The sequence below is a fragment of the Poecilia formosa genome, unplaced genomic scaffold (genome assembly GCF_000485575.1).
Source record: "Poecilia formosa unplaced genomic scaffold, Poecilia_formosa-5.1.2 Scaffold288, whole genome shotgun sequence".
In the NCBI taxonomy this organism is placed as follows: domain Eukaryota; kingdom Metazoa; phylum Chordata; class Actinopteri; order Cyprinodontiformes; family Poeciliidae; genus Poecilia; species Poecilia formosa.
In genome coordinates, this window is record NW_006800227.1 from 582,241 (window position 1) to 598,037 (window position 15,797).

Here is a 15,797-nt window from a genome sequence, read left to right on the forward strand (position 1 = left end):
CTCACTGCCAGCACTCAGGGAGTCGACACACTCATCCAGCATCAATAAACATCCTCCATATTTTGAAGACGTGACAGCAGCTGCATCAGAGCTCAAAACTAAAGTCTTGGACATCCTGAGAGATCCACCAAAAACAAGTTCAGCCTCCAAAGCAGATGTTTTACCACAACCAATGGCTGTTTTACCACAACCAATGGCTGTTTTACCACAACCAATGGCTGTTTTACCACAACCAATGGCTGTTTTACCACAACCAATGGCTGTTTCATCACAACCATCTGAACCAAAGACCAGGGAGGACTTCTTAAAGTATTCAAGGAAGCTCACACTGAGTAGAAAAACAGCACACAAATTTCTGGAGTTATCTGAAGGCAACAGAAAAGTAACGATGACAAATGAAAACCAATATTATGAAGATCACGAAGACAGATTCACTAGAAGATGGCAGGTACTGAGTAAACAACGTCTAACTGGACGCTGTTATTGGGAGGTAGAGTGGACACAAGGGAGATCAATTGAAGTAGCCGTGGCTTATGATGACATAGAAAGAACAGGGGACACAGAAGAGAGTACTTTTGGTTTGAATGAGAACTCTTGGGCATTGTCTTGCCAGCCAAGTTCTTATAAATATTATGGTGTTGATGTTGATGATGATGACGATAATGACGGTTATAATGACTGTTATAATGACGATTATAATGACGGTTATAATGGCCGTTATAATGACGGTTATAATGGCGGTTATAATGACCGTTATAATGACGGTTATAATGGCGGTTATGACGGTTATGATGACGGTTATAATGGCGGTTATAATGACCGTTATGACGGTTATAATGGCTGTTATGACGGTTATGATGACGGTTATAATGGCTGTTATAATGACCGTTATGATGATGCTGTGGTTATTCCTGTCACAAACCCCTATTCCTCCAGAGTAGGAGTGTACCTTGATCACAGAGCAGGCATTCTGTCTTTCTACAGCGTCTATGGATCTCAGATGACTCTCATCCACAAAGCAGAGACCACATTCACTCAGCCTCTACATGCTGGGATTTGGCTTTCACGTTCAAAAGGAACCAGTGCAGAGTTCATTCAGTTAAAATAAACTGAAGCTCAATAGCTCAGTTTAGATCTCTGGTTTATTCTATTTTAAAACTTTACAATTTCAAATGTTGAGAAGTTTATCAAGATGTAAATAAATTTTTCATGGGGACTTTGCAAAGAATTTACCAATTTTCAAAAATAATTCCTTGTTAACTGGTTAAATACGGATTCTGGAAGATGAAAATACTGGGGATTTGAGTCAATGTTGCGGCATTATGTACAACTGTAAATAAAGCTAAATATCAAACATATATATTATGGTTTTAAATATATTTCACAGTGATTTACTAATAAATTTCCATCTAGGTGTTGTTAATATTAAACCTATAGATTCTATGTTTTTTGTTATCAATCTTAACTCACAGCAAGGCATTGTTTTATGGTATTACAAAACAATACCCGATATGCTCAAGATATACGCTGGAATTGTCATTTATGTTTTAATTTAGAACCATGCAAACCACAGAAATATAAAGCATAATTTTATAAGTTGTATGTTTTAACGTTATCAAATGGTGAAATTACATTTTGTATGCTGGCACATTAGTTAATTTGAAACTGACTTGTTCTTCTTGGTTTGGGTACTTTTTAAAAACTGGATTCACCTCTTGAAATCCAAATATGTGATTTTACTCTTCAAAATGATGTTTGAATGAAAATAAAACCTATACTGAATTGTTTTAATAAAGAAATTAACATTTTCTGTATGATTATGTTTCAGACAAAAAAAAATAAAGTTGTTTTGTTTTCTGTCAGTGTGAAGTTGATTGGTTTTAAACTTACCAAAATGTATAACCACAAAGAAATAATCTAGTACTGCAATCACTAATAGTAAAATATCAGACTATTTCAAACAAACATTTTTAAAGGAGTCTTATTGGATGTTGTTGGAGAGAGATGAAAAGGAGAAGCTGAAAAGTTTATTAAACAAAAGAAATACTGTAATATTTGTCTTGCAACTTTCTGGTTACAGAAAGTATTCACAGTGCTTCACTTTCTCCACATTTTGAGATATTTCAGATTGTANTATTAAACTTTTGCTCCTGCTGTCTGGATGTCCAACCCACAGATAGTTAAGAATATATGCCTATCATTGCATCTGATCTGTTTCAAATAGTAAATCTCACCCCTCTGATCAGGTGTTTACCCCCAGGCTTTAAAAACACTGACTAAAAAAAACAACAAAAAAAACGAACAATCTGGACAAATCATTAATGTAGAACCACAGGCTGATCTCCACCTTCCTATTCATCAGAAAAATAATTGAAAAAACTGTTTTTTCAGCAGATAAATGGTATATTAATGACCAATCGCTTTGATGTCTTTCAGTCCGATTTCAGTCCACAGTACTAAGACTGTCCTAGTCAAAGAGTCCAATCACATCCATATAAACACAGACTGTGGAAGAACTACAGTGCTGGTTCTGTTGGATCTCAGGGCAGCATTTGACATTGTTGACCATCAAAAGCAATTGTATAGCTGGATTGGACTCTGGTACAGTACTTAAACTTGACAGAAGAGGAATTAGTTTCAATAGAGAACTTCTTATGTGAGCAGACACATGTAAGGTACTCCAAGGTTCAGTCCTGGGACCCCTTCTATTCAATATCTATATGCTGCTATTAGCTCAGGTTATAACAAGAGATACGTTTTGCTACAAAGCATTTGCGCTCAATGGAACAAAACTAATCAAATAATTTTTGGACCTAAAAAAGAAAACATGAAGAGTAAGATTAGGTTATTACAGCGATTCGGGTGAAATCTAGGAATAGCGATGGACTCGTACCTGAACCTTCAAGGACACATAAAGACAGTTACAAGGACGGCCTTCTATCACCTGACGGACATTTCTAGGATTAAAGGACTAATGTGTCAGCTTAACACTGAATGATTCACCACTAAATTACTTTAAAGACAAGTTGTCATATTTAGCTTTCAGATCTTCTTCATGTCTTCTGAGTCAAGTCTGCTCTGCATACCCTAAAACTAAACATGGAGAATGTCAAGAAAAGCCGAGATCATCCCACTTCCCCATGCTGGAGATTTTAGTTTAATAGTAACAATAAATAAAGTTACCTTTAAAATTAATTACACAAGTGACATCAAGACCCAACAGTAGAGTCAGACTGTAATAAAATTAATCTGGTTGTGTGTATTGTTATTGTGTCCTGCAAACTTTGTTTTAATTCTTTTTTTTTATGATCATAAAAAATCAGAGAGTTTTATGAAACATTAATACCAGTTTGTTTCTATGTACTATTTCAGGGATATGTACAGGAGAAGTACAGTTAGTGATTATGAGAACAAGATGTCTTGAAAGTTGCATGAAGTTTTGCGTTTTGAGTAAAAGACACACAGCCTTTATTAGTTTGTTGCAATTGTAGCCAGAATACAGGAAGATATTTGGCTCAAGCTGTGTCGGATTGAGGTCGGATTATGTTTGTGCTATAAACGAACCGTCTCCGTATGTTTTGGACCGTATCCTAGTCTGACTGCTGTGTTTACATCTAAACGAATGAGCCTCACCAGGCAGGAAACTGACTAAACACACCAGGTATGAAAACACCAGGAGATTCACAATTGCTAAAAATAAAACTTTGACTTAAAACTTATGTGAGATAATTTAGTGGACTGATGAGACAAAATTGGATTAAAAAAAGGTGTTTGTCCCGTAAAATCTGATGTTAAGCTGCTTTTCAGAAAGGGAACAAAGTGACAATGAAACACGGTGGTGGCAGTGTGATGGTCTGGGCTGCTTTAGGATCTGGATAGTTACTGTAATTGATCGAACATTATTTACAGCATGATTTTCTTTTTAGAAAACCATGAAAAAGAAAAACTTTACAAGGCTAAATAAGCACAGCAGAGTTTTGAGAGGTGATTTTAACTAAAGTAATTGCTATTAGTCACAAAAATATAATTTAAATAGTAGAGTTACATGACTTTGGAGCACATAGAAAACTTTTGAAATCCTTCTTATAATTTTAAACAGTACATGAGCCAGAAAAAACCCTCCTACCTGCAGACACTTACCGTCAGAGAACTATTCTCTGAACAGTTCATTCAGCTCCATTCATGCATCATTTAAATCAACAAATGGTTGGAAAAAGGAAACGAAAGGCTTTATTTAGCACAATCAATTTACAGTTCAGTTAAAGTGAATAAATTGCATAATTTGTATTTACTGACAGGTCATAACTGCAAAAAGAGAATAAAGAGAGAAGGGTCTTTGAAGCAGTGATCAAATCCCATGATGGCGTTAAAATTCAAGACGGATCCAGTCCTCCTACTGGTCAGGAAAAACGGTGAATAAAAAAGAAATTATCAAGTCCAGAGGAAACAAAATAATAAAACTATCAACAGTCCATCAATGCCTAATCATTTCCTTTAATCTCAGATGTCTAAATCTGAGATTACAGACTCCCTCCATCTCCAGTTAAGTAGCAATAAAAACAACCGAGGCTCATTCAGGTCCTTTAATATCCGCCTGGCAATAAAAAGTAAAATAAAATAGAAATACTGGAATGGATTTATTCATGTTTTCATCCAAAAATACTAGATAAAAAACAACACAGGAAAAATCCCTGTGGTGTCGTCAAAAGTTCAACAATCTGCTAAACATCAGAGGAATGAAATGTAGTTTTTAGGCACAATCCCACGTTTTCCGCCTACAACTCCCAGAATCCACTGCTCATCAACCGGCTCCACCTGCGTTAGGACGTCACCGACCTGCAGGAGACGGAACAAAATAAATCTTTCAAAACTGATTCCAGCAGAGGATTTAATAAAAAACCATAATTTCATGTACCTTCAGTGTGAGCTCATCCTCGTTCTCTGCTGTGAAATCAAACACAGCTTTAGCCGTTCCTTTAGCTGCAGATTCCTGGCCTGTGATTGGCTGAGCTGATGAGAAAAAATAAAGTAGATAAAAAACAGAAGTCGCCTTTTTAAAACGTCAACAAAAACAAAGTTCTTCTCAATTAAATATTAGCCTAGCATCTTAAATTTTCACAAATTGAGCTTAAAATGTATCTGTAAACTCATCTTATTCTTATAATTTTATTTTATTTATTACTTAAAGCCCTTATAGTTGCTTAAACAGCTTTATAACTGAGTGTATTCTCGTACCCTGACTGAGTTGCGTGAAAGCAGCAGGAAAAAGTCCCTCCCTCCCGTCCAGTCGTCCTCTCCTCCACTCTGCATCCACATGCTCAGTCACTTGAATCAGCGCCCCCTTCTGGAAGGACAAGTCCTCTGCAGTCTGACCCGGGAAGTCGAACAGAGCCACCACCCACTCGTCCGTCTGTTTACAAAACGACTCGGTTTTAGAGCGTTTATAATTTCATACACTGACTAAAATCAATGCTGCTTTGAAGGAGAACATTTATAAGATTTTATTATTAAAAATATGTTTTAATAACACAAAGTGATGTGCATAGAAGATATAGCTAAACACACTCACCTTTACATCTGATGGTTGTTTTAGTGTTGCTGAGGAAAAATATGCAAAAAAATTTGAAAAGATTGTTTTTAAAGAAAAAACAATGTATAAAAACATTAAAATGACAACAGAGAAAAAACCCCCACAAAGCTTAATAAAACAAAAACCATATTTAATTATATAACATGTTCAAAAACTAGCAGACAGTGAATACAATTAGTAACAATTCTCTGTTATTGTACCAAAAGAGTCAAGTATAATAACTTGTACAGTTTCTACACTCTGAGGCTTCAGTTACATGAGGAATATAGTTTTCTATGTAAACATGTTTCTGTCTGGTGCTGCGTTATTCAGATACTGACCTTAGAAGGAAACACGAAGTCCAAATTGATGATTGCTAGCTGCTCTCTCTCTCTGCTACTTATCTAATCCTGATCGCTCGATCACAAAAGTACACAAGCATTACAAGAGCTTCTTTATCCTCTGTTTCTATTTATAAACTGAAATGTTTCTATTTCCTTCAAGTCATAGAATATAAAATATGATTTTTGTGTAGTGACATTTTGTTGCCAGTTTTGAACACACAGTCTAACACATTTCCTTCCTCATACGTCTGGTTCACACAGCAAGATTTTTAAATGGTCGGTCGATGTTTCCAAACACAAAAGATCAAATATGTGACGATAAAAAAAGCCTTAGGTTACAATTTGGTGAATAACTGAATAAAGAAAAATGGCACATTCTGCACATCTTCCATTTAACCACTCACCTTGTTTGTACAATATTAGAAATATATTAACACATGAACATAAATAAATAATTACATTTATTTTTAAAAAAAGAAAACAAGTGTTTTAATGCCTAAAATGCGATAAAGCATTCTGTTAGTGAATTTAAACCACTAATGGTTCAAATTTTAGCCAAATTGATTTTGTGAGATTTCAGGTGGGAAATTTCACAAACACTCGCAAAATCTCTCGATATCAAACGCAAGTTACAAACATAAACAAACATGGCCGACAAGGAAGAATCAATAGTGACAGTTAGTAGATTATATTTGAGAAAAAACTATAGAAAAACTTTCTAGTGTGCCATGACGGTTGCTTTGCCTTCTTTACTTAGAATGAAGTAATATCTCTTGAGACTATCTGAATAATCGAGTCATAACAAAAATCGCCATTAAAATCTTGCTGTGTGAGCCACGAATTACCAACTTAACTCAGGTGAGTGTAAACATTCATTCCAGCGATTAAAGAGTTAAACACTGATGTAAAGCTAAAAGCTTTCTTTGTCTCACCAGAGCTTTCCGTTTCTCCGGACTCTGCCGCCTCCTGTTTAGAGGTTTCTCCCGGCGTCGGCTGTGGGAGGGGCTCCACCACCTCCATGAAGTTGAGTGGGAATATTCCCGTCCGGCCGTGGATCTGGCCCCGGGCCCACTCCTCGCCAACCAGCTCCAGCAGGCCGATGACGTCGCCCTGAGAGAAGGTGAGCTCGTCGTCATCCTCTCCCTCGTAGTCAAACAGAGCGACGCATCGCGGGCCGCTGCAGAGACAGACGGCACGTCTGGTTTTTACCGCTTTCAGCTTCAATTTGTGGTTTTGTGAGCGTTGTTTCTCTCTGACCTGACAGCAGGAGGGTCCGGCTGCTCTTTGAGCTCAGCAGGCTGGACAGGCAGGATGGACTGAAGAAAAACAGAGGAAGAACTTTGAAAACACCAGACAACACTGACTGAACATCCTCGTTAAAGTCCAGTTAGTTCTGCTTGTTACGCTTTAGTTTACATGTCAATGTCAGTTTATTTATATACAACAGATGTTGACAAACGTATTGCACAATTCACCAGTAAGAACAAGAAAAATACATTTAAAAGTTTATAATTATAAAAGAAACTCAGACTCTGTTTCAATCGACCACCAAAGAGTAAAAATGGGTTTAAATGTAAATATCATGTAAATATGATGGATTCCCTGCTGGTTTGGTTAAAAAAGTTAAGTGGAAATTTTGGTATTTTAAAATTACAATAATTTATACAAGTAACAAAAAATTAAAATCAGGCAAAAGAAAATTTTTCAGTTTCTTTTCAGTAAAAAACAACTGCAGGTGTGTGTCTGGTTGATCTTTGGTTTGATTCAGTGGGCAGAAAATCCAGAAACTGAACTCAATTAAAAGCAGAAATACTTCATAATAAAGTTACTCAAGTGAAAGTAAAAAGTTCAGCATAGTACAAATACTCCTAAAAGTACATTATTACTCAAGTAAATGCAAAGTTACTGAAGTAAATGTAGGTAGTTACAACCAACTGTGAGATTATCCTGCTGCACTGATCACAGTACAGATTGTTGTATTAGACATGCTAGTCTGCCACCTAGTGGTGTAACTTATACAACTTTGGCTCTTTAAGGAGTGAATGATTTATTTCTTTATATTTAAAATCATCCTCTTTATTTGATGTTTTTAGGATGTTGTACAAAAACTGATTCTCAGTTTTTATATTTTTGTTCAAATATAAAATTTAAGTTTATAACCCTAATCTCTGCTTCAAGCCAGTGGGTCAATCTGTTATTTTTCAGCTCAAAAGCTACGTCCAGAAGCTGAGTTGGGTTTTAACCATCTGACAGAAGAAGATTTGTTGAAATTGTGTAAAAACTTTAAATATTTAATCAGTGAGCTTCCAGGATTTACACTTTTTAACAGGAATAAATACCATCTGTCTGTACCTGGAAGTCAGACGGGTTGAGGTCTTCTATGGCCGTTTTCGACTCGCCGTCCTGATGTTGGACCGTCTCTGGCTGGGTGTCCAGGTCCAGGAGACACTGAGACGGGCTGGTGTCGGCCGTAACGCCGCTCTGATCCGTCCCTTCACCCGCCTGCTGCGACTCGGCAGGAGCAGGGTTTGGATCGTCAAGAACGATCAGGACTTCCTGCTTCTGGAAAACAAATTTAAATGACTACAACACTCTGTGTTTCATTCTGATTTTAAGAGTGTTTGTGTGAGAGTACCATGTAGCTGCTGAACAGAGGGTGTCCAGGTTTGGGGCGAGGCGGCAGAGGCGGGCCTTTCTTTGACACCCTCTGAGTCTGCATCTGATTGGCCGATGAAAACTGCTCAGCTTTGGCAGCAGCAATCTGATTGGTTGAGGAGTTTATTGCAGGGGGAGGCGGTCTGCTGGGGGCGGATTTGATTGGTGGAGGACGAAGAGGGAGGAGCTTAACGCTTGGTGGACTTGGGAAAGAAAAGGACAAAATATGAATGAAAGTCTGAACTTATGATTATGTGTTTTTACTCCTGTAGGACAAAAAGGTGATTAAACATTTCTCTGCAGGTGGAGTGAAGCAGCCACACATGATGCAACTAGTGATCATTTTACTTGTTGATTAGGCTCAATTCTGATGATTAATCAATCTTTTCATACATTACAAATATATTAAAAGAAGAAAATAGACATTTTTGTGCCTGAAATAGGAAACAATCCATCTGCAGCTAAAAAAGACTCTTCTAACATCATTATGTGAAAAGCTCAGCCGTTTCTGCTCAACTTAATATCAGTACGGTACACGGATGATCAATTGATCATTTTTGAATTAACCGAAAAGCCATTTAACAGGATATGTTTTACAGGATTGTACCAGGTGAAGCTAAATCTTCCACTGGAGGAAATTTAGGTAGAATATATTCACAAACAAAGAAAAAATTTCATCTTAAATGCAAACTGTACGTGACTTTGGTTGAGTTTTGGCTCAATTAAAAATGGTTCTTTTTAGAGACTATATACTCCTGTAAACAATTCATTACTAAATTAGCTGACAATTATTCTGAGTTCATTCACTCAGAAACATCAAACCTGCAGTCTTTGGGTTTTATGTAGAAGTACTGATATAAATGGTACATCAGACCTCAAACACAGATCTGGATGAAATAGAAACTTTCTAGATAAATGACCTTAACAAAATGTCACCTCCATCCACAGACAGAATGAGGCTTTTAATCAAAGTGTTTACTCCCAACTATTCGGTCTTTCTTACCGCTGAGGGAGAGTCGGCCCAGCAGACGCCGGGTTAGCAGGGATGCTAGCTTCAGCTTTGGCCGGGGGAACGGAGGCTTTCCTCATGGCGGGGGCCGGAGCCGGAGTCGGGGGTTTCGGCGGTCCTGGAGGCTTGGTGGGTGCAGCCGGACTGACCGCTGCAGCTTTCAGAGGGACTGGGTTTGGATCTGGACGCGCTGGTGGCACTGCAGTTGGTTTGGGGGCCAGACTAGGAGCTGCAGGAGGAAAACAGGTGATTCATTATATTTATTCATCACATTAACCTAAGACGAATAAATCTGGTACATAAAAAGGTAGATCTGTAGCTACTTCTTTTACAGTTAATGTGGTGATTATATTGTTTTGAGTTTAATTTCTGTGTTGCTACGATCATCTCTCATAGGACATTAGCGCCCTCTGCTGGCCTTAAATTCTCATGCACCTGTTGCATGCAGTTTATACAGAACCATCAATAATTCAGAATATAATTTACTGTGTCACCAGGTGAAAGTCTTTATGTAGATTATTTAAACAGACTGGTGTTTTCCAGCCTTTATTTCTGCCAGTTATAATGGTTTTCTGCTAATAGCTAATGAAATCCTGACATTTAACCAATAAAAAAAAAACATTTCAAGTTGATCATGAGAAATAATCGCCATGTGTGAAGCTGCAGATGGTTCAGATAAAACAATAATGGCTCCATTTCACTTCAACAAGCTGCCAGAAAACTGAAAATATGCTGAAACACTGAGTTCCTTTAAATCAAGTAAAAAAAACAAAAAACACCTGCTTAGAGCTCAATTTGATTAATAACTGGAAGAACATATTTGATGATTTCAATGCTGGCATTTGACAAAATGTAATGTTTATTGCTTGTTTCATAATTGGTTACTGTGTAAACAACCCTCAGTTTCAAAACAAAACGCTTTGTTTTGAAACAACAAAGTGTTTCAAACTTTGTTTGAGTACACTCAGAGGAGACAGTGACTCCTCATCCGACAGGTCACTGTCAACAGAGGAGTACTCTGTGGTCATTAAGGGGAGGAAATGGTCAGCAAAAAGTCTGAAAAGCTTTGTTGTTAACAATTAATCGATTGCTAAGCTAGTTGACGATTATTTTTCATATTCAGTTAATCGTGATTAATCACGATTAATCATTTCAGCCCTATTAGTACGGGGTTATTTCAGCCAAATGTTGCCTTTCTGTCAGTAAATCAGAGCAGACTGAAGCAACTTTTATGTTTAGCTTGACTTTGTTGAATGTCAAACCAAACGTAAAAGTTTCCTCTGGTTTGATGATAGAAAGGCAACATTTGGCTCAAATCAATACTGTTAATACAGTTTTGGCAGAACTTCAGAGTCATATTTTCCAGAATGAAACTAGAGAGATTGGACATATGAGAAGTACTGATGCGGTTTTATTTCTACCATGAGGCATCAACAAAAAGCCCCCAACTGTCTGCATCTATTGGTTGACGGCCTAGCTTAAAGAGCCAATAAAACTGCTGTTACTCAGCCAGCAACACACACCAAGACTCCTACACACTTGAAGCACACAACAACAGTGGGGGCTTGTTTCTTCTCACACAATCATCCCATTCTCCTCCCACAAAGTTTAGATTGCATCACACAGGCCTCCCTCTTTGAGCCGGACCCAAGCACATAGTCACATACAAACACTTAGCACATAAAACTACTCCACATGTTTGCATGTTTCTGCCACAAAACAAATGAGCTGCATTTGTGTCTCTAAGCTCTCAAACGGCCCATTGTGCCGCAGCTACATCCAGATCAGTGTCGAAGAAACTCGGACACACAGCAGGGCCTGTAGTCTCACCGCTGCCTCTGCGAGGGGAAGTCGGTGCTGCCGGTTTGACGGTGGAACGGATACTTCCTCCTTTCACTGAAAAAGGAAATAAACACAACATGGAAAATCATTTAAATGTAACTGATCCCCAAAGCAACTTTTGTTTTTGCTGCTACATATCAGCTGTTCACTTGGTTCTATAGACCCTAAATAGGGTTTAGGACGGTTCCACAGGACCTGCTGGCGGTAAATAGAGTAAATGACCTAAATATTAGTAAATATTTAGGTAATTTAGATAACCTAAATGAATACCTAAATAAATGACACATTTAAACAGTTTATCGACAGAAAATAAGGTGATTTGGGATTACTTTAATAGACATCTTTTTTACTTGCTCTAACTGTTCATTATTATTATTTTAAGTATAATAAAGTGACTCTGCATTTGTCTTCTGTGGATAATATCAATTACGTTCAAACAGCAGCTGGGAGGGAAGAAACACCGTCACAAAAAGAAATCAGTGACTCTATTCACCAAGCCTCTTCTCAGCCTCAGTTTGGTCTCCATGGTAACCAGCTGCTGTACTGGCAGTTTGTACTACTTTCATCACTGCTTTGTTCCAACTCTGATGTCAACCTCAGCATCAGGATATCAGGATTCACCAGAAGATCGTCAGCTAACATCTCTGCAGATCACACACATCCTGGACACAAACTGCTTAAACTTGTACCTTTAAGTTAGTGCTACAGAGAGCTATTTGTGGGAAAAAATAAAATAAAACTGTTGCCACAGAGACAGTTTCTTCCTCCAGGTTGTCTCTCTGATTAACTTAAATCAAGCCAACTTTCTGTTGTGCAACCTTTTAAAAATGACATCAAAAACAAAACAAAGATGACTCCCAGCAATGCATAAAGACTGCTAACTGGAAATATTAACGTTTCTTATTCAGCTGTAGTGACGAGAGAGAAAGAGAAATAGACCAAACCAGCATTTATTAGCAACAATAAGGTACGCAGCTCACTGTAGACTGACTCCAACCACACCACTCTGAGCAACCTCACTAGTAAAGTTTGGTTAAACTTTACTGTCCTTGAAGGGCAAGATGCTGCACACTCAGCAGGTCCACACATAAAAAACCCCCCAACAGCCTCATTAACCATCTTTAAGCACAGACAAGGGTAACCTAACCCTTAGTCTGCTTCCAGACTGTCTATCGGTTCTACAGAACGTCATTCTCTCATCTTGATGGTTCAAACTCGACCTGTAGTGTCGTAGCTTTCATCAGTGATGTGACATCATAGAGGTCAATAAGACTGTCGAGAGGAATGCCAGATATTTTACTGCATTATTTAATAATGTCCTGCAAACTGTTTATAATTCCTGACTGTTGAGTTCGCCAAAACAAGCCCTCCATTATCACCCCTAGATAAATAAAGGTTCTCCTTGTCTGGACTGAAACCAGGAGAAACAAAAACAACATTGTAGAGCATGAAGTCGACAATAAAATTAGTTTCCCTTGAGTTAGGAAGACAGAAGACATTTATACATTCTTGCATAGAATATAGATAAATATTTTTATTTCATGTTTTTAGTTCAGGTTTATTTTGCTGTTCAATAATTGCAGAAACGTTAAAGAAAAAATAAGTAAAACAGAGCAGATTATTATGCAAATACCAGCAGGGATGTAAAAACATATTGACTTTGTAGTAATAGTTACTGAGTCTGGGAGGAAGGGCATGTGATGATGCTCCTCTGTGCACCCAGGATGCAGCAGCCTGTCACTGCGCTATGATGGTAAATGTGGCGTTTTGATACGAGCCACATCAATCGAGGACTAAAACTTGACATGAAGTAACGCTGAGGCAGCAGTGTAGAAGAAGCAAGAAATGTGATGCTAGTGTGTTAGCATCAATGATACTGCTCATTTTAATAACAATTTTATTTGGTGATTGTTGTAAAGACCTCTAATAGAGGAGCTTTATTATTTAGCTTTATTTGCCCTGCTGACCTCTGATTAAATGTCCAGTTTAGAAAGAACACCAGAACTTGGGAGACTAAGGCTAATTTTTTTAAACCCATTATCGTCTAAAGTTAAGGAAATACATTTTTAACCACTGTGCATGTCAGCACTGTAGCAGCTTCAGAGTAAACCGTGGTGGTGACACTGATCTCATATGAAGCTCATCTGCAGGCCATTGAGGAGTTGAGTCAATAACTTCCTTATCAGCAGCTGCTGCTAATTCAGGCTATCTGGGAGCGTAAACAGGAAGAAGAACACTTCCTTCTAGCAAATATTTGGAAAGTAACCAGAGGCAAATTAGCAAATATCTGCTAACAGACAAGAAGAGTTTCACAACCACATCAAGTTAACCAAGTTTTAGAGCTCATCCACTATTGCTGCTGGGCAAAACAAATGGAAAAAAGAAATAAGAAAAGTCAACACACAAACCTGAAGCGTTAGCTGAAAATATTAGCAGAGCTGCAGAATCACTGGATCATTCAGATGCAATAAAAAAATACAGTGACTCTCCTGATGTGGAGGCTAAACAGAGGCTTCAGTGAGAAAACCACAGATTGTTCACAGAGTGTCAAAGAGGTGAAGTGTCATCATCGAAACACCTGACTGAGACCCCAATGAAATGATTAAAATCATGTAGTTGTTGATAAAGCTAGATTTTCTGCTTTATTATTCAGGTTTGTTTGTATTTTTAAATTCCTGGAGGGTTGAGAAGACAGAAGAAAATACTGGTCTTTGAAAATGATCAAGTAAAAATAAAAACAAACTTTAAAGAAGCTTTGAAAAAATTAAAGACCATGCAATTAACTTTAATTAAAATTGTAATTGGTTAAAAGTGGTTCAGAATGGAGATGTAACCTGACTAAAGCTCACCAGCTTGGGTCACAGTGTTCTGCGTAGCTTCGCCTCCACTCTGCGGCGGCGCGCCCAGGCTGGCTCTGGGGGCGACCGGAGGCCTCTTTGGGGGTCCTGGGTTCAGGGCGAAGGAGTCGCTGCTGATGGAGGACGTGAGTTTGGGTGGAGGCGGCCTGGGCGCCGGAACCGGGGCGCTTGATGGGAGCGGTTCTGTAACAGTCTGTGGTTTTGGAGTTGTGGCGGGCTTTTCAGGAGATTGGGAAGGTTTGATGTCTGACCCCGGATCAGATTTTGATGCTTCTGCAGAAGACGGAGCTTCAGGGTTTGACTCTGCCGTTTCTACGCTGCCTGATTCCACAGCAACACCTTCGTCTTCCCAGAATACCTTGCTGGAGGGTTTGGGGGAAGGTGAAAAGCTTTTGGGCTTTGGAGCGATGACAGGTGGGGTCGATTTGGCCGGTTGCCCCTGGAGACGGGGCCGAGGTCGAGGCTCTGGTCTTTTTGTGACAACGAAACCCTCAACATTCCCCGTATTCAAGTCTCCACAGCTCTCATCAGCGACCTGCTGCTCGAACGCTTGTATCCTCGCTCTCAGAGTCGCCATGTCCTCTTCCTCCGCTCCGTCCTCGCTCTCTGATTGGCTGCGCTCGCTGTCGTCGCTGCGGTGATCGGGGATGCCCCAGTCGTCGGAGCTGAACGCCTCCAGCAGCTCCTGCAGGTACTTCCCGTTGCTCCCCTCCGGGTTGGTGGCGTCGCTGGCTGTACGCGCCGCTAACGTGGCCAAACCGTCCTCACGCAGCTTCACCAAAGTCTGAACTTTAACCTCGTCGCTAATTGGCTGGCGAGCTAGCCTCGTGCGTGGGCGTGGCCTGGGGCGCTCCAAGGGCACATCTGGGGATGGGTCAGGCAATGCTGACGCCGAAGGCAACTGCTGGTCACTGAGGAAGTCGGAGCATTGCGTGTGTGTGGAGGTGTGTGTTAGAGGCTCAGGATGTGTGTTGGTCGCTACGCTGTCCGCCTCAGAGGAGCCAACAGTTGACTGGCTGGAGGTGATGATGACATCAGCAGCATTCGGAGGTCTGGAAGTGCAGGAAGGAGGAGGCGGCCGGGGGGGCCTCGCTGATCTTCTGTCTGAGAACAGAAAACACTCCTTTAATAATAAACATTCAAATCTAGAACTCCCTCCAATCAGCTGCCTGGTTTACCGCGAGTCTCCTGAGGGTCGGCGGCGGGTCCTGGGTCAGTCTGTGTGGCGATGGTGGTTCTGCAAACCGAAGGTGAGGAGGAAGAGGAGGGGGCAGGAGGATGGAGAACCTGCTCCTGTGTTTTCTCTCTGATCACCTCCTCATAGGAAGGAGGCGGCTAAAGAAGGAAACAAGGGTTAAAGGTGACCTATAACGCTTCCATGAACAGGCTAGGACAGATCTGTGGTCTACACAAAACCTGTTTATCACATTTTTACACAAAATCAGCTTAGATAACGAAATTTTATTCTGGTCAGTTCAGCCTATTTTGAGCTGTTTTAGGGAGTCTTGTCACTTTAAATC

General features: G+C 39.5%; 2 protein-coding genes across 3 annotated transcripts in view; one reads left to right on the forward strand and one right to left on the reverse strand.

Annotated features, from left to right (window-relative positions):
• LOC107838624 (E3 ubiquitin/ISG15 ligase TRIM25-like) overlaps window positions 1-74 on the forward strand; it is a 3,790-nt gene extending 3,716 nt beyond the window's left edge. The window contains exon 2 of the mRNA XM_016681608.1: window positions 19-74. Coding sequence (XP_016537094.1) covers window positions 19-74 — 56 coding nt within the window. The remainder of the gene's footprint in view (window positions 1-18) is intronic.
• A 4,133-nt stretch (window positions 75-4,207) lies between these two features.
• LOC103151658 (SH3 domain-containing protein 19-like) overlaps window positions 4,208-15,797 on the reverse strand; it is a 28,018-nt gene continuing 16,428 nt past the window's right edge. Inside the window, exons 6-17 of one of the 2 annotated variants that reach the window (XM_016681684.1) lie at window positions 15,456-15,612; window positions 14,269-15,381; window positions 11,408-11,467; window positions 9,572-9,806; window positions 8,549-8,771; window positions 8,266-8,475; window positions 7,171-7,229; window positions 6,846-7,090; window positions 5,570-5,598; window positions 5,236-5,410; window positions 4,916-5,010; window positions 4,208-4,836 (exon numbers count right to left, since the gene is read on the reverse strand). In XM_016681684.1, the coding sequence (XP_016537170.1) occupies window positions 4,729-4,836; window positions 4,916-5,010; window positions 5,236-5,410; window positions 5,570-5,598; window positions 6,846-7,090; window positions 7,171-7,229; window positions 8,266-8,475; window positions 8,549-8,771; window positions 9,572-9,806; window positions 11,408-11,467; window positions 14,269-15,381; window positions 15,456-15,612 (2,709 nt within the window). In that variant the 3' untranslated portion in view covers window positions 4,208-4,728. Of the gene's footprint in view, window positions 4,837-4,915; window positions 5,011-5,235; window positions 5,411-5,569; window positions 5,599-6,845; window positions 7,091-7,170; window positions 7,230-8,265; window positions 8,476-8,548; window positions 8,772-9,571; window positions 9,807-11,407; window positions 11,474-14,268; window positions 15,382-15,455; window positions 15,613-15,797 lie in introns of both variants that reach the window. The other variant, XM_007571835.2, reaches the window with a different exon arrangement.